Source organism: Cyprinodon variegatus, unplaced genomic scaffold (genome assembly GCF_000732505.1).
Source record: "Cyprinodon variegatus isolate N-32 unplaced genomic scaffold, C_variegatus-1.0 Scaffold1224, whole genome shotgun sequence".
NCBI classification, from domain to species: Eukaryota; Metazoa; Chordata; class Actinopteri; order Cyprinodontiformes; family Cyprinodontidae; genus Cyprinodon; species Cyprinodon variegatus.
In genome coordinates, this window is record NW_015151677.1 from 139,120 (window position 1) to 161,774 (window position 22,655).

The window sequence follows — 22,655 nt, forward strand, 5'->3', positions numbered from 1 at the left end:
TATATATATATATATATATATATATCTGGTTTATATCTGAAGTGTACTTATCTAATGAAATAATCATCATGACTTTCCATCTGTCCTTCCATTTACTGCAAACTATATCTGAAGTGATATGTACCTGCTTCAGTCTGATGTCAGAGCGAATTATAAATTTAGCATATGAAAAAACTTTCCTGAATTGAGAAGAACTTGCAATCAACTAAAGCTTAAAATGTTTAGAGGGGCTGAATACATATTAACTTTTTTTATTTTATTTTATCTGTAAAACAGAAAAAAAAACTTGATTTTCTTTCACTTTACAATATACACCATGTTAAGCTGTCTCATTCAATTCTGGCAGGATTTGCATTTGGAGTGAAAATATCTGGGAATTTTTTAGGGTCACAATTACTTTAGCAAAGCATTCTATACGTATTAAACAATTTAAAAAAAATTGTGTATTCTTTAAAAATTGGGAAAAACTTTTTTGTTTTTCATTCGTATTTATGCAACAATTTTTTTTAATTTTTTTTTAATTTTTAATTTTTTTAATTTTTTTAATTTTTATTTTTTTTTATTTTATTTTATTTTATTTTTTTATTATGTATTTAGTATTTATGCAACAATTTGATTAGAAAATACATTTATTTTCTTGAGCACTTTTGAATTCTCTATATTAAGATATCCACAAAAATGTGTTTAACTCCAAATTTACGGTAATGGTGAAGTATTTTCACAAAGGTGTCAATGCCCATAATTAAATATATAAATGTAATTTATTCTCTTTAATCACCTAATATATATAAAACATATGGATGTATGTCATAACAATCCACCTATTCAGTCTTTAGCGCCCCCAGTGGTCACAGTGTGGTAGTGGTGGCCATCAGTGCGCCCTCCCCTTTAAGTGGACTGGTCTTTACTGCACTGCGTGTGGGAACGTGTGAACACAGACTGGGAGGGCTGGACCACTCAGACCGCCCCCCCCTGTAAGTCACTGATTCACAGATAATCACAATAAACGCTTTCTGTTTTATATTCAGGAAGCCTGAATCTGCCTCCTTACCGGTGGTAAGTTTCATTCAAATGCTTAATTTACGCACAGTCTCTAATTAACGGTGCCGGTGGCGCAGAGCTGCTTTTAATCCGCTGCTCCTTCTGTCTCTGATAATAATAGACAAGGAAGTGACAGCTGCGCAGTGAGGCAATCAGAATGAGTATAGCGGCGGATTTTTGCTGGGAAATTGGTGCAGCTTTGATTTAACGTTATGAGAGATATTTAGTAGACCCACTGAAAGGTCGCTGAGGACAGGCCTGCATGTTTTACTGAACAGGTGCAAAACAGTTTGGGCTGAAACTGCAGGCCTGACTAGGTGTGACTTTTTACAGCAGCTGGATAGAATCCACAAAGGGTTTCAGAAAGCGTTTTATTAGTGCAGTATGTGTTTGACCCCTGTAGTCATGAGGCTATTTATTGTTTTAAGATATTTGTTTAGGGTTGAAGTCCTAAAGATGATATCACTAGAGTGCTGTACTTCATGGATTAGCTGTTTTTTTTGCCATCACATTTAGAGAGAAAAAGATATATTAAGATCTCTGTCTTTTTCTTTTTTGAGATTGCAGAGACAGGACATTCCCATTGAGTCTCCATGGTCCCAAGGGGCCTCTTTTGGGGGCAGGCCTCTTTGTACAGTTTAAAAAAAAAACGTCCTAATGAGTGCCTCTTTGGATATACACACATCTTTATATAATTTGTTAAGAGTATAACTTGCCTAACTTTGTGTGACTCCTGGACACTTACGTTTTGTTACACACACACAAACAAATGCATTTCTCTATGTTTCTCTATGTTTAGGATTCTGTCTCCTTTCACATTTGCCATGGCCTCTACACATCTTTCCAATTACCTCACATTAATTTACTGCTTTCTGTTGGTCCATCACATAAAATAAGCTGAACTTCTGTTTTCTCTACACTTGTCAGGCACTGTACGTCCATTCAAGTGTTCTTTACAGACTCAGCTCATTATAATTGAAAAGCATTGTCAGTCATTTAATTTGGTCCCACTTCAAATGAATGAATAATCCTTTCCTTTCTTTTTATTTAACTCTCTACTTCAGCCTGACCATAAAGAAAAGGTATCCCATTTCTAGCATGTTTCTTGGTATTTCTTATTTTTGGCTTTGCTGTGTTGATATTGCTCCACTTTGTGTCCCATTAAACCCTTTTCGTATTTTCTAATGTGTGAATACTTTCTGTTTCTTTAATGTCTTTTGCTGGCCTTTTATTCTGGTTATTTTTTATTTTATTTTATTATTATTTCTTTTTTGTCATTCCATAGCCAATGTGGAAAAAAATATAGCCAAGAAAAGGCCTGCTAGTACTTTTTAAGACTCTAGACTCAAATCATTAGTCCTTTTTATTGTATATTTACATATCTTATTTATGTGGAAAGACTAAATATCATTTGATTTGATTTTAGATTTTACTAAATAGTAAACACTGACAGCTACACATGTTAGGGTTTTCTTTCTATTAGAACTGTTAGGTCAACACAGAATTTGCACCTAAAATCTATAATGTGCATTTATATCAAGTCCACTGCTTTAAAAATTTGAAGAACCACCTTTTACTTCAGCTGCAGGTCTTTTCGTTCTAGTTTCTATCAGCTTCACTCTCTTAGAGACAGAACTATTTGCTAATTTATCTCTCCCAAATTGCTCAAACTTAGGCAAACAGGATGGGAGTATCTCTGAACATCAATTTTCAGATCCAGTCATAGATTCTCTGTTTGGAGTTTGAATGGTTCAGGCCATTCTAACACATGAATATAATTTGATTTAAACCTCCATATAGTTCTGGCTATTGGTTTATTATTTTCCCGATTAAAGCAGATCATCCTCTGTATACACTACTGTAGGTTGAATAATTTTTACTATCATTTTTAGTGATTAATATGTGGGAGCTTTGGCCTTAACTGCACAAGCTGCTGCAGCCTTTGTGCTACTAGCAGTAACTTTGCCCAGAGCAGATTTTTGTTTTTTTCTAAACAGTCTTACACCACTGTATGACATGTTGTAACATGCAGATAAGCATGCCACTATTTAGCTTGTTGCTATTTATAAATTGTGCTGTGCATACCCCCCCATCAGCTCCAATGTTTCTGTCTTGCTCCCAGTATGTATTCGGTTGGTGGGATATCTGCAAGCATATATGCCAACAGGCTTCGGTCGGAGGGCATGGGTTCCAAGGAGCAGGCTGTTCCCTTTGCCAGCCAGGACTATGAGGCTCTGAAGCAGGAGTGTCTGGAGGCAGGCCGCCTCTTTGAGGACCCCTGCTTCCCTGCAGAGCCTCCATCTCTGGGCTTCAAAGAACTTGCACCCTATTCATCTAAAACTAGAGATGTGGAGTGGATGAGACCCACGGTAAGAAAATATTAATGGAAGATTTATGCAAAACTGACTGTTAGTCAATATTAGGTGCTAAAACTAAGATTTCCAGATCCACCAGAATTTTTCAGCATGTAGATAGAAATTTTAAGCAAAAATGACAAAGCGCTCTATTTTCAAAAACTCAACAAATGTGTTTTAAATCAAGCATGTGTGTGTGTGTTTTTTTTTTTTTAAATATATCTTTTTTGCCAATTTGCTGCTCTTTATTTTGCAACGCAAAGGCTAACAGGCTGATATTAACCTGTTAATCAACAAACTATCTGCTTTAGTTTTATATCAGGCTCACCTCATAAGTTTTGTGTTAGAGACTCTCTTTTACTTTCTAATCCATGACTATAATGATTTCTTTGTGACAGGAACATCTCTCAAACATCCAGATTTGTTTTACTAATTATAGTGGGAAAAGTTTATTAGATTTCATTCAGCTGAACTGCAGTGAGCAGCAGCAGGTATGGGATGTTGATATTTACCCCTTTGGTAACATTTGCTCCATAAAACCAAAGAAGATTCTGGCCACTCATTAAAATAAAAACTTGAAATGATTGAGAATCATTAATTGAACAATTAAAAAGAAAATTATTTATTAAAAATGTATCTAAAAAAGTGAGTATATTCCTGTTCTAATATCTTAAGTAACTAGTCTGTTGTTGTGTTTTTTTGTTTTTGTTTTGCTTTTTCCACATTCCAGACTGAACGCAGATAACATTGATTGATGGACATGTGATATTTCAAAGCAAGAAGTTAATCTGGATTGTTGCATGTTAGCAAACCTATCAGGTCTCAGTTTATGTCTTGCAAACCCGGACATAATCGGGCCTGTAGGGACAAGCGCTTTGGAGACCACTGCAGCTGTTGGACCTCTCCCCTCTCTGACATTTGTTTACAGCTCCTCAATATAAACAGGAGTAACACTTCATGGGGGGAAGGCAGGGCAGGAAATGATCTTTAGAAGGTATTTGATTGTTCTGTCTTTTTTTTTTTTATCTTTATAGGAGCTGACAGAGGACCCTCAGTTTATAGTCGGCGGAGCCACCAGAACCGACATCTGTCAGGGGGCTCTTGGTAAGTTTTGAACTTCCTGTAAAAATAAGGTGTACGAATTGGTTCTGATGGGGGGTTTTATGCACATTTCTCGTCCCCTGCAGGTGACTGCTGGCTCCTGGCAGCCATTGCCTCTCTAACCCTAAATGAGAGGCTCCTTCATCGGGTTGTTCCACACGGCCAGTCCTTCCAAGATGACTATGCTGGAATCTTCCATTTCCAGGTTCTTTTTTTTTTCAATTTATACTATTTATTTTTTTCCTCCTTAAGCAAACTCGATAGAGGGATGTATTGCTCTCCCTTGCATTTCAGTTCTGGCAGTTTGGCGAATGGGTGGACGTCGTGATTGACGATCGACTGCCTGTCAAAGATGGAGAGCTGATGTTTGTCCATTCAGCTGAGGGCAATGAATTTTGGAGTGCACTCTTAGAGAAGGCTTATGCAAAGTAGGTATTTAGCAACGCTTGCAACAGTTTGTTTAGAGGGAGATTCTGAAGTGCTGCTGTTGAGAGCAATCAATCTGATGTGTTTCTCTAATATGTTATCAGGCTGAATGGCTCCTATGAGGCCCTCTCTGGAGGAAGCACCACTGAGGGCTTCGAGGACTTCACAGGGGGAGTGTCTGAGATGTACGAGCTGTCCAAGGCCCCCAGAGATCTCTACAGGATAATCAGTAAAGCCTTGGAAAGGGGATCCCTGCTGGGCTGCTCTATCGACGTAAGTGCTTATTTCAACCCTGTGCCTATTGCTTGATTTATGCTTGATGCGTCTCTTCGCTGATAAAAGGTCATTTTAGCTTCCACCCACTTGTACGTGGTATTGTACAACATCACAACTAGAAAATGTGTAACTCCAGGGACAGTTCCCGTTGAAAAAAAACATGGTGGACGAGCAATTTACTATCACTTTTGAAAGACAGGTAGACACTTTGAAAGAGTAGGAAACAGCTGTGTTTCACATGTGCTATGGTGTTACAAACTTGGTGTTTGTGTTGTACACGCCCCCTTGGAGTTAGCGAGGATATTAGATAAACGACGAACGCCCATCAAGCATAATAGAGCCTTAAAAATCCAATTATTTCCATGTCAAAAATCTCTGCTCACATGTTCAAATAGATCACCAGTGCCTTTGATATGGAGGCCGTGACGTTTAAGAAGCTTGTGAAAGGCCACGCCTACTCAGTCACCGGACTACAGGAGGTCTGTCTTTGTACGAATATGTGGACATTAAGCATGTAAGTTGTGGCTTTTCATTTACTACCGCTATGCTGGGTTACAGGTTGATTACCGTGGCAACATGGTGCGCCTAATCCGAATACGTAACCCGTGGGGCCAGGTGGAGTGGACTGGTGCCTGGAGTGACAGGTGAGTTTGTCCAGAGCGGGAAATCCAGGTGCATCTTGAAAAGTTATTTATTTCTATACTTAAATTAAAAAAGTTCAACTTGTATATTAGATGTATTCATTAAAAACAGAGGATGTATTCTTTCCTTTCACTTAACTTTTCATTATGTTTGGATAAAATCCTCTTTAAATAAAGAAATTTAACTTGAACTTTTGTGGCTCACTGTCCTTGTGGAGGGTATTGCTGAATTTGCTGGAAATCTATATCTTTAGCATTCTTATCAATCAAAGTGTAGGCCATAACTCAGTTTTTGATATTACAGTTTTTAACACAATATTTATATTTCTTTTCAGAAACTGAATTTTAGGCCTCCACGAGAAGTGAGCCAAAATTATAAGAAAATAACACTAAAGCCTTAGTCTATTAAATCTACAAATGAACTACACCTTTTGAATTGAATTTGTGAAATAAATTAAATGAATAAAAATGGCCTGTAAATGTTTTCTGAAAGCTTTTCTATCAGTGGTTAATTTTGTGAACAGTTAGTAGGATTTTCTTTTATTTTTTTTATTCCATGTCTTTCATTTATAGTTCCCATGAATGGGATGAGATTGATCAATCTGAGCAGGAAGAAATGCATCATAACATGGAAGATGGAGAGTTTTGGTAAGATCATTTTTTTTATGCTAAAAGAAAATAAAGGGATAAATGAATGATGTAGATTTTTATGTTTTTTTATTTTTGGAGGTGGTTTGTTGGTTTCATACAACAACCTTAACAAATAAAGAGGTCTCTGTGTGCTTTGTAATTATTAATCACTTACTGTTTCGTTGGTTTAAAATATGAGACACTGATTGAGTTCTTAGCTACTATTCAAAATGAGAGGAAAGATTGCATACTATTCATGCTGTGCAGATATTGATCCTACAAAAGTAGTTTTATGTCGGCATCATTCTCTTAAATATGCCGCCCCTGGATTTGGACTCCACTTGTCTTTTCTATTAAAAATCTAAAATCAAAATCATATAAAAATGGCTGGATTCCATGTTAACATATCATTCGGCTGCAAGAAAGTCATTATTTTAAAGAATGTTGGAGAAGGGATGCATCTAAAAGTTGCTGGATAGTAGCCCCTGAGGATTGGACTTTGGTAGCTTTGATTTAAGATCTGGCTAAATCAATACTTAGAGGATTTCTAAGGGACTAAATCAACCTTGTTCTATGGCTGTCTGAGTCCTTTGAAATAGTAGACATACAAATCCTGTTGAGTAATCTCAGAAAACAATGTAATTATAAAAAAAGTCTACATTATCTATAGAGATTATGCAAAGATGGGTAGCCAAAGATAACCCTCAATGTCTTATCCAAACCTGTAAAGTTTTACATAAGACAGTGCTTTTCTATAGCTCACTAAGCCAGACTGATTGACACAGAAAATCAGTCTGGTAAGGCTCAGGCTCTATGTTGTAAAACAGACCAGACCAATCACAGCTCGGAAGGTGGGAGGTTGGTCTTAGAACCAGAATTACCCATAGTGCAGCAGTGCTTTTTTGTAACCATTAGAGTCAGGATTTTGGCCTCACCCAAGCAATGCTTTTATGATGCCTTTTATTACCCGAATGAGCTGGATTTATTTTTGCTGTAATCTTTTCATTTTGCATGATTTCTGTAATTATCTGTTTGGTTCCAACCTGTATGTGATGACTCCTATTTCCGTCCCTTTAACCCCACTGGTTACCTGTTCCTTTAAGGACTGATGCACAGTTTTAAAAATGTACGTCAATCTGGCTAGCTAGGCTAGCTGTCTATGGTTAAAAAAAAATAAATAGTATTAGGGTTGAGCAAACAAGCATTGCTTAATTTGTTAAACAATTATTTGCTAATGCAATCTAAAATGATCTCATCTTGCTTTATAAGTAAATCCTATGCATCATGTAAAATTTGCCGTTTTTTTTAATTTTTTTTTAAACTTTCATTCTAGGATGTCCTTTAGTGATTTCTTGAGGCAGTTTTCTCGACTGGAGATATGTAACTTGACTGCAGATGCTCTGAGTGAGGAGAGCCTTAGTCACTGGAACACCATAAAGTTCTACGGCACATGGAGGAGAGGCAGCACCGCCGGGGGGTGCAGGAACCACCCCAGTAAGTTTTGGTCAAAATGACTGAAAGTCTACAATAAAAGCCTTTATCTATGTAATCAATTAGAATTTCATTATAAAAAAAACTACTGTTGAATGTACTGGTTTGATAACAGGGGCGGTCCTAGCCCCTTTAGCTCCTGGGCGAACTACCCCCTGTACCTAAAATAGTATCTTTAAAAAGAATCAATGCTTCAAAAATAATAAACAAACAAGAATCTAAAATGAAATTATTTTATAAATAATACTATTTCTGCAGATTTAATGATTAAATAACACATTCTAATGCTAATGTGTTTGAAATCTGCAATGTTTGATAAAAGAGGCTTGACATAAAGGCTGTGTTTGTGTAGACACCTTTTGGATAAACCCTCAGTATAAGATCACGTTGCTGGAAGAGGACGATGACCCAGAGGACGATGAGGTAGCGTGCAGTTTTCTGGTAGCCCTCATGCAGAAGGACCGTCGCAGGTACCGACGCCACGGTCAGGACATGCACACCATCGGATTTGCTCTCTATGAGGTGAAAACAGCTGGAACACATTGCTTCCATTTTTAACCCATCTCTCATTGAAACGTCTGCTTCCTGTTGTCATCTTTTAACAGTCTTTCTTTTGTGTTCCTTTTGCAGATTCCAGAGGAGGTAGGCTTAGGATCTCTTTTAGCACTAACAAAGCTGTGAATTTTCACAATCATGACTCATTTAGCAGTTTAGCATTAGCCTTTTCATACATCTGAGGCTGCAGTGGTTCCCAAAGTCTAGCCTCCTGAGATGAGCATCAGACATCCCACTGGGTGTACTGCAAAGAGATGATCGCAGTAGGTCTTTAAAGGTCTGGATGGAGATAAAGTATCTGAAACACAGCAAAAAAACAACAAAAACTTGCTTTGACTATTTTTCTCAAATCTGGAATTAGAGCAGAAAAGATAAATGTTGAAACAAATAATTTAATAAGCTATTTTATTAATAATAATGGCAACATCCAAATAGCATACGTTATTGGCTATAATCCTCTGAAAATGTAATTGCTGCAGCCAATCTGGCATAATACATTAACCAAGCTTTAGGATTTGTATAATGCAGCCCTTTTTCTGTCAAGAGACTATTTCAGAATTAACATGTCCAACATCATAAAGTCGATTTTTTCTTATAATAAATATATGCAGGGTAAAGAGGAGCACTAAAAGTAAACCAAACTGTATGCAGAAATAGTGCAGTCTGACTAATACTCTGCAAAACGCGTCCATGGTCTGCTTCTGCTGGCTTCAAATGGCCGATGGAGGAGTATCTGTCACATTTCAATCAAAATCACTTTCCTAAAAAGGACAGCCAATAGAAAACAATTTAATTTTACACGAGTGCAGGGTCATAATCAGGTCAGATTTATTGGTGTGTTTCCTAACTTTGCATAATTTATATACATGATTTAATGTGTGAAAAAATATTTAATTTATTTATGTAAAGACCAATTGGTTGTTAGTTCCCTCAATGCAGTTCACTAGAATAGGACATTCTGTGACAGTAATTACCAACATGTGATGTTATACGCTGTTGCCAAAATTATACTACAGTATACTGGGAAGTCATTACATTATCGGCCATGATTATAGAATGTCTTAATTCAAAGGCTGCTCAGTGGTGCGCTTGGCTGCACTATTTTGTGCAGTAAAATGCGATGGATTGGTGACCCTTCCATGGTGTAACCTGCCGCTCACCCACTGGATGGATAAGACCAGGTTTAGTTGTGTTTAGTTACACTCGATGACTGAAGCTTTGCACCAAAACTGTAAAAACATTCACTAAAGCTGCTCTATCATTAAGATGTAATTAGCTGTTGTCATCCTGTAACAACAAAGAAAACATGTGAGTTGCTGCAAGAGGAATCTCACCTGACTTCTCATCCCTACATAGGGGTGTGCAGCTCAACATGGCTTCTTATGGTTTTCTAAAAAGTCTCAAATACATGTTCTCCTTTCATCTTTTGTCCCTTGAGCTTGGACAGGAGAGTCAGCAGAAATTGCTTGCACATAAAAAATGTACACAAGAAAAGAAAAACTTGTTTAAAAAAAAATTGTTTTGAAGAATGTATTTTGTTCTTGGCGTGTAAAAGGTTGCATATACTTTTAACAAGCTCCTTAAATTACAACTGATAGTAAGGAAATCACAATGTAAGCACACTTCATTGTTTAAAATTAATTGGTGTGTAATCATAAAAAAAAACCCACATTAAGTCATTTGTCTCCTGCTGCCCTCAGTACAGAGGCTGCCAAAATGTCCACCTGAAAAAAAACTTCTTCTTGAGTCACTCATCGTGCGCCCGATCAGAGACCTTCATCAACCTGCGTGAGGTGAGCACCCGCCTGCGGCTGCCCCCCGGGGAGTACCTCATCGTGCCGTCAACCTTTGAGCCGGGCAAAGAGGCGGACTTTGTACTCAGGGTTTTCACTGAAAAGCAATCAGAGACAGAGTAAGTATCTTCTCACATATTCTTTTTTAGTGTTTATAAACCATACAAACTAAATATTTACTTTTGTTGCAGAGAACTGGATGATGAAGTAACTGCTGATTTTGAAGATGAGGTGTGCATCAGGAATGCTGAGCTGGAGCTGACTTTTCTTTTCTGCAGTAATTGCTGGAAAAGTATAGATGTCTTTTTTTTTTAATAGTTATTTTTATTGTAGGAGGAAGTAACAGAAGATGATATTGACGACTCCTTTAAGTCCATGTTTGCCCAACTAGCAGGAGAGGTAGGTCATAAGATGAAATGGAAGTTTAAAGAAATTGGATTTATGATTGGATTCCATCATTTTTAAGGTTTAGAACCGCAAAGCTGAAATCAGGATTTTAATGTGATTAAAAAACAAAAAAGAAATTCCTGCTTATTTCCCTCCCTATGTGGTTTATTAGGACATGGAGATCTCTGTTCGTGAGCTCAGGACAATTCTCAACAGAGTGGTCACCCGCCGTGAGTTTTCTGTTTAACTTACTTAGACAAACTTTATTGTCATTTTGTATACAAAACGAAATGTAGTTTTGTTCAGCTCTCATGACATTTCTATAACAATTGTGTTAAAGAAACACTGTGTAACTTTTGACCCATCTTTTAGCTTCATTTGAGAAGTATTAAATGATTCTTCAGGTTGATATACTCTCCTCAAAAACACACCTATGTAACTTTAGAGGGTTGGATCCCTTGCTGACCGGCTCATGTTAATCTAAAGGTTACAGATCTAGCCCCCCCTAGTGGCTAAAAGTTACTGAGCGCTGCTTTAAGTTCCTACTGCTCATCAGTGTATCTGTCAGAGTTCAGTTTGTACATGATTTCTCAAACTGCCTCATAAACCTTTATTTCTACTTTGATCAAACTTTAAATCTAAAATGATGCTGTTTCAGACAAAGATCTACAGACTGATGGCTTCAGTATAGAATCATGCAGAACCATGGTCAACCTGATGGATGTATCCTTTTGATTTATTGTCCAACAATAAACTAGTTTACCGCTGATCATTTTAGGGAAATCTGTGCATTTTTTGTCAGCTCTCGAACTCTTTGAAACTGTCTGTTGTTTGATGCCTTGACGATATTTGCCAGAAAGATGGCAGTGCTCGTTTAGGATTGGTTGAATTCCAGATCCTGTGGAACAAAATTCGAAAGTGGCTGGTAAGAAATAAAGAAAATTGGTGCCGAGATGATAATCTCTATACTTCTTTTTTAAATTGTGCCTCTATTTTCCAGGTCATTTTCAGGGACTTTGATCTTGACAAGTCAGGCGCCATGAGCTCATATGAGCTGCGACTTGCTGTGGAAGCAGCAGGTATAATGATCATGGCCATATTGTTGGCCAACATAAACAGTAATGCTTTAGATAAGTTAAAAAAAAACTTTGTAATTTTAACTTATACTATGTCTCTGTACAGGCTTCAAACTAAACAATCAGCTGCATCAGATACTGGTGGCCCGGTATGCTGAGAACGAACTTATTGATTTTGATAACTTCATCTGCTGCTTGGTCAAACTTGAAGCAATGTTCAGTGAGTAATTCTTTATAAAGATTATTAAAATATATGTACTTTGTAAGACTAGCCATATCGTTAAAGCTTTTTATTTATTTCCCCATGCTATAACCACACACAAAAATGTATTTTATACCAACACAAATGGTGCCAAACATTAAGAAATCAAGTTGTTACAAAGTTTTAAAAGAATTACAGATATAGAAGTGGACCTTTGGCCTCAAGCATCTCATGATTAATCAGTAGTCGAAAGCCTTACGGGTAACTCTGGAGGAGCTATAGAGACTCACTGCTCAAGTGGGGAATCTGTCAATAATACACTTACAATCTGGGATCTTTTGTTGTTGAAAGAAATCCATAAAAAGTCTTGTTTACGTTTAGCTAAAAAAAAAAAAAAGACAGAAAACAGTGGGTAACAGAAAACCAGTGGAAGAAGGTGCTCTACTTATCTGAGACCAAAATCAAACTCTTTGGCATACATGTGTGCCTGCAGGACTGCCATGTGCAGGACATTACTGGAAGAAAATCTGTTACTGGTGTCAAAAGCCTAAGATGGGGCCAAAGCTGTGAAGAAATGGTTTAGATCTGTGTCTGATGTTCGTTCAAAAGAGCCTTTTTCTTCTGGTCTGTTCTTAAACGATTCCCTGGTTTAACATTTGAGTCAAAGTTCATTACAAGACCTAACTCAGCAAAGTTTTTACAGTCTTCTGCCCATGATAAAAGTCAGACAAGTACATCTATTGGTTGAATGAATTTACTAAATAAGATTAAATGTTGTTTAACTGAACAGGAACAGCTTATCCTCCATCAGTTATCTAACATGTCAGAGAGAAGGTAATTAAGGCACCTCAAACAGTTTTGTTTGAACAAAGAAACATCTAAAACATGCAAGAAATTAGCTCTTGAGGATAAAAGTGCACATCCCTGATTTAGGCCTGTAATAAGCTTAGAATGGCTCAGTAAAAGTCCCGGACCTAAATCCAATTTAGAACCAAAGCTGGTTGACATTCCCCAAAGGAACTAGTAGCACTGAGACATGTCTCAAAATGTTCACCGAAAGGGGATGAATACTACATATGCTGTAAGCCATTTTAGATAGAAATCATTTGGAAATTATGTTCAAATTACCTCGTACTGTAGAGATTTTGAATACTTTGCATTGGTCCATCACATAGAAGTGATTTTAGTGGTTCTAGCATGAGAAAATGTGTTAAAAAAAAAAAGCTCCTGATGTAACTTAGCAAATGCTGCCAAACCACTGTTAATGTGGTACACATTTTAATTTGACAGGATCCTTTCAGCACTTTGACAAAGAGGGATCAGGAGTAGCGGAGATGAACCTCACAGAGGTGAGTGATGTCATAAAGACAAACCTTTTTTAAAACTCTTCTTTTATCTAACTCTTGTTCCTCATTCTTTATTCAGTGGCTTTATCTGACCATGTGTGGATAAAGAGCTTCGCAGTTTCAGAGAAAGATGTGAAAACATAATGCCTGCTGCTGCAAGGATCCGTCCGGATGTAAAACCCCCCACCTCATTGCAAGAGCTGTAAAACAAAACCAAAGTGCACTAAAGCCAAGTTTGTTCTGGGTTTAAGTTAGAAGCTATGCAAAGCCATAACTAAAACAAGACAAACAGGGGGGGAAATCCTTCCATGAGAATAGCATGTGCCTTTGCATGATACACAATCTCAATTCTGCACTAATAATGGATATTTTTTACCAAGTTTATTTTAATATTAGTTTTATGTTACCATAGTTTATTACACACTAAATGGTGAGATTACTGTAATTGTGTCATTGTGCCTATCAATATAATCCTCACAATTTCATGTGTACCTTCAAACCCCCACCTCAAGGTGGCGGTAGAGAGAGAGATAACCTTTCAATTTAACGTTGCTTCCCTAATTTCAGTATTAAATATAGTTTGAATTAACTTTTTTCATAATCTGCACTGAGCTTTAGTTGAAGGGAGCCACCAGTGAAGTCATCTCATATCGATTGCTTATACTGAACAATTTTTTTTATAAATGTACTAGTTGCCAAAGTAGCAGTAGTCTAAGTGCCACTCATCTGTTATGTCTTTTTAATGTATGTTGTGCCTTTAATAAATACCGACCCCCCCCCAAAAAAAGTGTTTTGTAATCTGTATTTTGACCCACTTAACTGCAGTGCAGCAGATGACCGTGTTTCAGGTGAAGGTCATATTTGCTGTAAACATCAGAACTCAGTAAAATGTAATACAAGTAAAATAAAACTTTAATTCTTGATAGGTGGCAGCAAAATAATAAAGCTTTTCCATTTTATAAAAGAAAATTCAAAAGCTAAAGGTATACATGTCAAACAAGATGGAATTAGACAAATGTGCTAGCAATTGCCAGAACTTTAGAGTAATCTCCTTCCATTTGACGCAGACTTGTTGGTATAGGGACCTTAATCCTTGTTCCAGTAGGGTTGCCATTGTCCTCAATCAGAACAACATTGTTGGAATCAAAGCGTGGAGTCATGCGATCTCCAGGCATTTTGTGTCCAACGATGAGGGCTTTCTTCTTTTGCCCTTTAATGGCCAGCAACACTTTGTCACCGACTTTCCCGACACTGTTCTTCGTGTAGACGTGGATCACTCTTGGCGGCCGGTGATATGGCGTATTTCCGAGTGAGCTGTTGTCAACCACGCGTACTCTGGTCATCTTCTGAATTGCAGCTGCAGCAGCAGAGACGCTGGCAAGACAAAAAGCAAATCAGTCAAGGAAAACTGAGAAGAAACTAAGCGAAACTTCTACTGCTTTTAAAAGTATTTCATGTTCCAGTTCATGCTTTACAAGAATATGTACACATCTTGAATTTTTGCTATTACAACCACAAACATTGTTTTATTGGGATTTGGGGATTTTAAGTGGTAGACTAACACCAATTGGTGGATAATGGTGCTAACGCCTGATGGTGGCAACCTGATAAAACTTTTTTTTTTTTATATTTATACCCCATCAAATCAGTCTGAAAAGATGGCCATGGATATGAGTTTTGCTTCTTTACACTGGTACCCCTAAAGAGAATCTAGTACACCCAACTGCTTCTAAATGTCACCGTAATTAAGGGGGAAAAATAATCTTTGCATCGATTAATCAAAATATTACTGCAGCTCTGAAAAAGATATAAAGCAGTATCATAAAGACCAAGGATCAAACAACTCAAATGAAATTCAGAGCAAGGATGGAGTATCTAACATTTCCAGGTGTCAAGAAGCTCAGTCAACTCTATCCTGTAAAATATAGTGTATGGAACAAAATCAAGACAAGTTGGTAAGTGCACATTGTAACTAGAGGTCAGCAGTACTCATTTTGGTATCAATAAAAAAAAAAATAAAGAAACAGTATCACTGTTTCTTTTTCTTATTTTGATTTATCAAACCTATTACCTATTTAGATGTAGTTGTAATATTCCTTCCCATGTCTTAAATAAACAAAGTGTGAAACATAGTTTTGATATCAAAACCTCTTGTGTGACACGAGCTAAGTTTCAAATAAAATATAAGAACAAAAATAACATTTCTGCTTTTGAGTGCAGTTTTCTGGATTTTACAAAAATGAAAAAGTACATAAGAGTCAAACAGTAAATGATGTATTAAAAAGAAATCATAGGAATCCTCACTTTGGGCCTTATGCAGAACACATGATAACAGGCTAATGCCTTTTGGACCAATCTGCAGCAGTGCATGCAAGATTAAAACAATTTAAAACTAAGGCATCAATCTCACCATGACAGCTTCCATCCAAGACTGATAACTTGGTGTTAATATTTTGGATTAATTCGCCCACCTGAATGTCAGAAAATCTGATGAAACTGTAGAACACTGCAGTGTGGCAAGGGAAAAAAAATCTGTACACAACCTAGCTTTTATGGAAAAGATTCTTATTAAAGGTAAGTGGGGAAAAAAATAAATCCTACAAGTAATTTTGCCCTCCTACAAACGTTAAGACTGGAATTAAACAGAAAGCACATCATTCCTGTTTAGGAAAGGTGTTTCAGAACAGCGCTGTCGGGATGCCAAATTAAAACTATGCTTTTGTTTGTAACCTGGCAAAATGTTGCAAAATTCAAGAGTTATGCAAATATTTCCAGCATCATTTTTAAAAGAAAAAGTAAAACAAAATGAAAATACTAGAAAATACAGGAATTTTTCATTTTAAGCAGTGCAATTGGATACCCTACAGGGCTGCCAACTTATCACCAAACCTTGGGGTGAGATTTTGAAATGGTTTGGACAGGAAACTTACTGTCAAGTTTAGATGAGGATAGATGCAGCTATAGGTTGGAAGTTTTCAGAGGATTTAACCAAAACAAAGTGGCAAAAGAGGAAATTTTTAAAGCACAGTAAATGTTACTGAGTAACAATAAGTGGTCTGTAGTTATGTGGAAACTTTTTCTCACGATACACATTATTTTCTCCTTTCCGGTGATTTGTAGAGAACTGAAGTAAAGCAGAATGGCCCTACTAAAATACTTGCATCTTAAATATACTTTAAGAATTTCACAACTTTGCCCATTAACTATTCTCTGCAGTTCAAGTAAATTAAACAATAGGGAACTAATAAGCTATTTCTAGAAGACTGGCACCAATACAGGAACCAGTGCAACCGAAACCTATGCAAACTACACTGTGTATGATTATATGGCAATAAGCTAAGGATTAAAAAGCTCAATTCTTTATGTCATTAGTTACAATCAATCTTAAAATTGACAAAAGCTCACCATGACAGGAGACAGCACTTTTCTGGATGTTTCATTTGGAAGGTGTGATGGAAATTAAGTTTTTAAACATATTCAATGGACCAAAATAAAGATAAATGAATAAGATAAGCAATAAAAAAGACATCCCTGTGGTTCCTCCTCTATGAATCCAGGATAAATGAGTTGCTCGACACATCCTCTCTGAATGTGGTTGGTCTTTTCTCGGGTGGCTGATCTTTTGAAAAATAAAATGCAATGATTCTTTTTCTCTTTTGTGGACCTCCTATGGGTTTGAGAGGCAAACCTAAATGCCAAAGGGAAATTAATAAACTAGACTGAGCAATAATTATTTAACTTGAGCAAAACATGGACTAAAACTGAGACTAAAAAAGCACCAGGTAAAGAGAAAACAAACCATTAGATGTGATCCTACACTCAGTCTCCACATCAATAATTTAGGCAAGCTGCTGTATTTCTATTCATATTTATTCAAGTACTATACAATACATAACTGGGACGGAAAAGAGTTTTAATGTTATTTTTTAGAGTGAGAAATTGGGAATATGGAGTGAGAGTGTAAGACACCGGGATGGGTGAGAGTTGACAGCCCTGGATTGTACGTTCAAACTTTATTTTTTTCTAAAGATATCCTTACCTGAAATTTCTTTGAAAAACTGCAGAGGTCTGAGCGAGGAGCGGAGAAAATCGTGGAAAAGCCATGATTACACTAGCACTCCTTCAGTGAGCTACAAATACAATGAAAAAGATTAGCAGCTAATAAGCTAAATGCTAGCATTATATAACTTCACATGTTAACCTAGTGGAAGTGAATACGGCTAAATTAATTTGATAATAGTATTTTTAAAAGAATATATATGTTCGAGCATCAGAGTGAGTAAAAAAAAAGCCTAATTTTAACATATACCACATTTAACCGTCGTAATCTCCTCCATACCAATGTCAAAGGCACGTCATCAGAAAGCGACAAATCCCTCAAGAAAACGAAAACGCTATAAGATACAAGTATTACTTACCCTAATATTAACTTGGAACAGTATGCTAAACATAAATTTTTGTCGTTTGTGCGAAATATGAGCTTTGGCTTTTAATAGAAGAGGGGAAAATAACAAAAGAGTGTCTGTTGCTGTTTTGCATGCTACAGACATGCGCAGTGCAGGCTGTATAGAAACCAACGAACTAGAACCCAACCAAAGACTAGAAGCGAACGAAGCAGGCGCTTTCTACGTAAGCATTTCTATACTGAACTAACTAAACTTGCGGTCGTACTGGTTTTAGTTGACCACAGTGGTTCCACCGGCTTACTCAGCCAGGCTTAACCGCGGTGGCGGAGGAATGTTTATCTGTACTAAGCGAGGAAAATAATTGAACGAAGTACTTTATTTTTTTGTTGCGTTTTTTTTTTTGTACATCGTTGGCAGACCTTAGACTAAAAGTACAAAGGAGTTTCCCGATAGAAACTGTCCGAAGAGCTAGGTTAGCTATCCTCAGTGTTGACTGCTAGCTTCTATTTGAGACGGTGGACAATTTTACCAAAGTAAGTTGCTTTTTAATATTTGTGAACAATTTATCTAATAATGTCCAAAATTAAACCTTGTGGTATTTCTGTCGTGTTAGATATGGGTAGTTGACTCTTTCTTGAAACTAACTTATTTGATGCTGTCAGAACAACAACTGCGTAAAACCGTTGCATTACTACTAGCGTTGGCTAACATTTCTGAACAAACTGTTCCTTTTCAGCTTTTCAACTTATGAGTTCAGATATTTTAATATTTTCTTTTTGCAGCATTTGAAAAGCTTAATAGTTTTAGTATTATTAAGGACATGTCTGTGGAATTTGGTAGATTCTTCTGCTCAACGTAATCGGATATTTCTTGCTAATGAAATTTTAATAGAGATTTATTGGTTAAATAGCAGCAACGACCAAATGATTAAAAAACAAACTTAACAAGAGTTGGAGAATTGTACTGCTTGTGCTCGACAATCATGAATTGAGGTCTATATTGGCAGAAAGAAAAGGGGTGATGTTTTTACATGCCTATATAGATAACCAAAGTGGCCTTTTAGCTTCTTATAGATTTATACTGTCAGGGTTTCATCATGAAAGGATGACTAGTTAGAGCTTGGCTAAGATCATTAATGCCCTCAGCTATCCTTCACGCATGCAGAGCCTATAACAAGATACATGTGAGCTGTTTTATATTTTAATACATCAGTAATGTTGCATTAAAAAGTAGGCGTGCTTATCCAAAACATACCCAAAGCATCAATATTAGTAAGGAAATGCAACATGTCTGCAACAAATGAAACCCAACTAGATTTACACTTTTTTTTTTTTTTGCAGAATTAGCAGTTGCTTTATAGAGATTAAAATGTAGCCTAAGTTTAAAAAGTGGGTGTAAGAGTAGAGTACGTTAGACTTCAGATGGATACATCTTCCATGTCTGTTTAAATTTTTACTTTTCTACTTGTATAATAAAGATGTGTAAAATTAGGATTAGATATAATAGTTATGTTTTTGGTAATATATAAGACATGGATCAAATCTTGTTACCATAACCATATTATTTTTGCAGAAGTTAGACACCACTCTGATTCTAACACTGTTAGATGACATTTGTTTTCCAATGTTTATCATGTAGATCACTTTAGAGTCAATCCTACAAAAGAGTAAATGTCCTGGCTAATTTCACTTGTGCATATCTAACTTTTGCCATTACCAGCTTTGATTTGCTTTGAATTTTATACGAAGGTTGTGCACCCTTAAATTAAAGGTTTTTGAAATTATAACATTTATCATTTTTAAAGTGTTCGTTTTGCTTTGTTTTTTTTTTTGTTTTTTTTGCCTCTCTTCTCATGTGGGCGTGATTTTCCTCCAAGCTCAGGGAGATGTCAGTGATTTATAGCTCAATTCCAGCCAACCTAGCCTGAATATTTTAGTATTATCATTTTTTAGCTCATAAAGAGTAATTAATAATGATTATTGGATCTTATAATATATATATATATATATATATATATATATATATATATATATATTGTATGTATATATATATTGTATGTATTCATATGTAAAGCTATTTGTAATTAATGATTTAGATGGCAAATTCAATACAGGGGTTGACTTCATGCTCTAATACACTATATTTACAAGAGTTAATTTTAGAGGGAAATTTTGGTTTACATATTTTTAGGCGAATTTATTTAAGATTGTGTATTAATTGTTTTATTTTCTGTTTTCACATCTCTGATGAGTTTGCAGATGGTGACAACTTAACTATAATATTATGAATAATAATGTCCAAATCACATTTTTGGACCACATGTATTTGTAAAAATAGTGTACTTTTTCATATTGTTCCAAATTCGGGGCTGCAATGATGTGTTGAAAAGGACTTTTATAAATATTATTAGAGTGGAACTGCAAAATTCCAATTTCTCCAATGCACCCAAAAGTCTTTTTACTGTGGAGTGAGATTTATGTAGTCATAATGCATGTAATGTGTATATCATTGAAGAGTTATTTTAATCCAGTTCATCTTATGTGCACCAATATTTGTCCATTGCCATACTAATAAGAAGTTTAAGTATAATTGTTGGTAGTCATTTATTTTATGTCATTTAATTTATTTTTAAATGTTTTTCCAGCTTGGGGTGTCCACCCAGATTTTCCTTGGTCACAGTCCTATTCCAAATGTTTGCACTTTGGAGTTGGTATGCGTGAGTGCTTGGCTAGTTGGCAATTTCAAAAAATAAGGCAAGGCTTGCTCAAATAGTTTACTTATGATACTATCAAACAGAGGCTTACACAGCCATGGAAAAATGAAGATCAAAATGTCATAAGTGAGTCCTATGTGATTGTAAAGAAACTACAGGAAGTTTGACTTTACCAAATGGTTCCCTTTGACCTCATTAAGGATATCTTTGAAGTAATCTGTTTTATGGTTTGCGATTGCGTTGCTAGACAAAAGAAAGGAACTATGTACATACCTGAAGATGTAGATGTTATGTAGTCTAAAAGGAAATGAAACTAACAAGTCCAGCTTCATACAGCAGGACATGACTCATGTCTCATGATCAATCACAAGCTCCTTAGCACATCTTTTTAATTCAAACGCCTCTTTCCCCTTTATTTATCAATAGATGTCTGTTTCAGATCCTAATCGAAACACGTGTTGAAATAACAGTGGACATACTTGCAGCTGGCCTCTGCTGAAGTGGTATTTAGGATGTTTTTTTGTCTGCTGTAATTGGGGTTTTATTGTTATCTTTTTATGTTACACTGAAACTAATGGATGGATGTGAATACAAATTTATAATCGAAACATTTAGTTTTATAGTCTTTCTGAAATTCTTCATTAGTTCCTTATATTACAAGTCTTCAAATGTGCATAGATTATCAGCATCGGTGTGGGTGCAGTAAAAGGGGATATGTTGTTTGCTGCTTGGGTTGAAACCGGTCCATTTGAACCCTGTAGTCTCTATCAGTTTATTGTTCAGCTCTGGCTGTGGCTCTTCAGTGATATCACAGCATTCCAGGGAGAAGATAAATGAGTTAGTGTTAGGGCAGATGAGCAGCATTGTGGATTTGGCTGATAGTCGTGGGTAGGGCGGAGCAAGTCAAACAGTGCAACTGTAAATATGTAAAAAAAAAAAAAAAACTCTTAGACTTCTCCAAGCTTGCAGCCAACATTTTTTAATGGAAAATGGATGCTAAACTGTTCCAACTTTTTTTTTTTAGCTAATCAACAGGAATAAGAGGATTACAGATATTGTCTGTAGTTTAGCCTCTTGTGTTGATTTCCTGAACGCGCAGGTTAGTGTTTCAAAGCCTAAAGTAAACCTAGATGCATTACGGTGTATTGAAGTGCATCATCCATAATTGATGCTGTGGGTCCACTTGGGGGACATGCTGTAACTCTGATTGTTTTACAGCAACATTGAAACTAGAGATTAAAAAAGCAAAAAAAAAAAAAACATATTTTAGACTTTTCAGAATCAGAATTACTTTATTAATCTCTTTTGGGAAACCATTTTCTTGCAGTGCACCCGTTTACAGAAGAGATGGAGCAAAATAAAATGTACAATGTTGTTTATGCGTGGAAGCATTTAAAATACACTATAATCCATTTATAATCTGACTATTCTCTTCAAGATGTTATCAAGAACATGTTACAATTTGTATGGTCTTTTAAATGATTTACCAGTAATGTTTAGCACCAGCTTGCCAATAGAATTAGCATTAGAAAAAAGACCACCTGGACGTAGGTCTCTTTTATATTTAGATGAACATTGATACATTTTTGTCCTATATAATAAGAAAATTATGCTGGAGATTTTCTGCCTGAACTAGTCTTTTATTGAAAAGTCGGCTTCTGTGCTTGTTTTTGGTTTTTGAGATGCGTCATTGAAAGGAAAATCCCTTTAAGAAATGTAATATAAGGCCAACCCATTGCAGACTTGTCCCAACAGGCTTCATCTTTTTAAGATGTCTTTTCAACTTCTTTGCTAGTAATTCTAAACAAGTTAATTCAACCTGTACCAATGTTTTCTCGGATATTTAATTTTTTGCTGAAATAACAAACTTCTGTTTAGTAATTTCAGGAAACGCTGAATAAGTGTAAGCATGTTTCTTCCCCCCAAAGTTCTATAATTACATGTCGGCCACAATTCAGGAACACAAATGCCTTTTGCTATAAAACCACTGTGGGTTTTTTTCTGTCATACATGTGATCAAATGTTGCAGCTAAATGTGTGACTAGTGACATCAAGGCATGGTGAAATTATCAGATCATAACGTTTTGACAATGTTTGGTGAAAAACCCCATAAGTCACATTATGTACACAGAAAAATCTATAACAGAGATGTATAAAATAACCTGTTTTCTCTGTTTAAAAAAATCAGACAGCTGCAGTTATTTCTGCTGATCTCAA

The 22,655-nt window shown here is 36.1% G+C and overlaps 3 protein-coding genes across 8 annotated transcripts in view; 2 read left to right on the plus strand and 1 right to left on the minus strand.

Moving 5' to 3' along the window:
- Positions 1-918: 918 nt before the first annotated feature.
- On the plus strand, positions 919-14,107 carry LOC107102261 (calpain-1 catalytic subunit-like). Of its 3 annotated transcripts, none has more exons than XM_015401491.1 (23): positions 919-1,056; positions 3,164-3,410; positions 4,430-4,499; positions 4,583-4,701; positions 4,791-4,924; positions 5,027-5,195; positions 5,594-5,677; positions 5,757-5,842; positions 6,413-6,487; positions 7,803-7,963; positions 8,313-8,482; positions 8,591-8,602; positions 10,216-10,427; positions 10,500-10,539; positions 10,642-10,707; positions 10,868-10,925; positions 11,354-11,418; positions 11,552-11,620; positions 11,696-11,774; positions 11,878-11,991; positions 13,264-13,322; positions 13,399-13,444; positions 13,475-14,107. In XM_015401491.1, exons 2-22 carry the CDS (start codon positions 3,165-3,167, stop codon positions 13,423-13,425), a joined length of 2,115 nt encoding a protein of 704 aa, XP_015256977.1. In that variant the 5' UTR covers positions 919-1,056; position 3,164; the 3' UTR covers positions 13,426-13,444; positions 13,475-14,107. The 3 variants fall into 3 exon arrangements, with proteins under 3 accessions (XP_015256977.1, XP_015256975.1, XP_015256976.1); XM_015401490.1 differs by adding an exon at positions 2,106-2,123 and having other exon boundaries at positions 939-1,056; positions 13,399-14,107; XM_015401489.1 differs by having other exon boundaries at positions 13,399-14,107.
- A 109-nt stretch (positions 14,108-14,216) lies between these two features.
- mrpl14 (mitochondrial ribosomal protein L14) lies at positions 14,217-17,870 on the minus strand. 2 transcript variants are annotated; one of them, XM_015401493.1, is made up of 3 exons: positions 17,659-17,677; positions 17,359-17,449; positions 14,217-14,693 (listed from the first exon to the last, which is right to left on the minus strand). In XM_015401493.1, exons 2-3 carry the CDS (start codon positions 17,421-17,423, stop codon positions 14,327-14,329), a joined length of 432 nt encoding a protein of 143 aa, XP_015256979.1. In that variant the 5' UTR covers positions 17,424-17,449; positions 17,659-17,677; the 3' UTR covers positions 14,217-14,326. The 2 variants fall into 2 exon arrangements, with proteins under 2 accessions (XP_015256979.1, XP_015256978.1); XM_015401492.1 differs by lacking the exon at positions 17,659-17,677 and adding an exon at positions 17,738-17,870 and having other exon boundaries at positions 14,218-14,693.
- A 116-nt stretch (positions 17,871-17,986) lies between these two features.
- The window catches only part of LOC107102258 (CSC1-like protein 2), a 32,538-nt gene continuing 27,869 nt past the window's right edge, over positions 17,987-22,655 (plus strand). The window contains exon 1 of one of the 3 annotated variants that reach the window (XM_015401479.1): positions 17,987-18,258. The gene's annotated coding sequence lies outside the window, so the exon portion shown is untranslated. The remainder of the gene's footprint in view (positions 18,259-22,655) is intronic. The other 2 variants (XM_015401477.1, XM_015401478.1) reach the window with 2 other exon arrangements.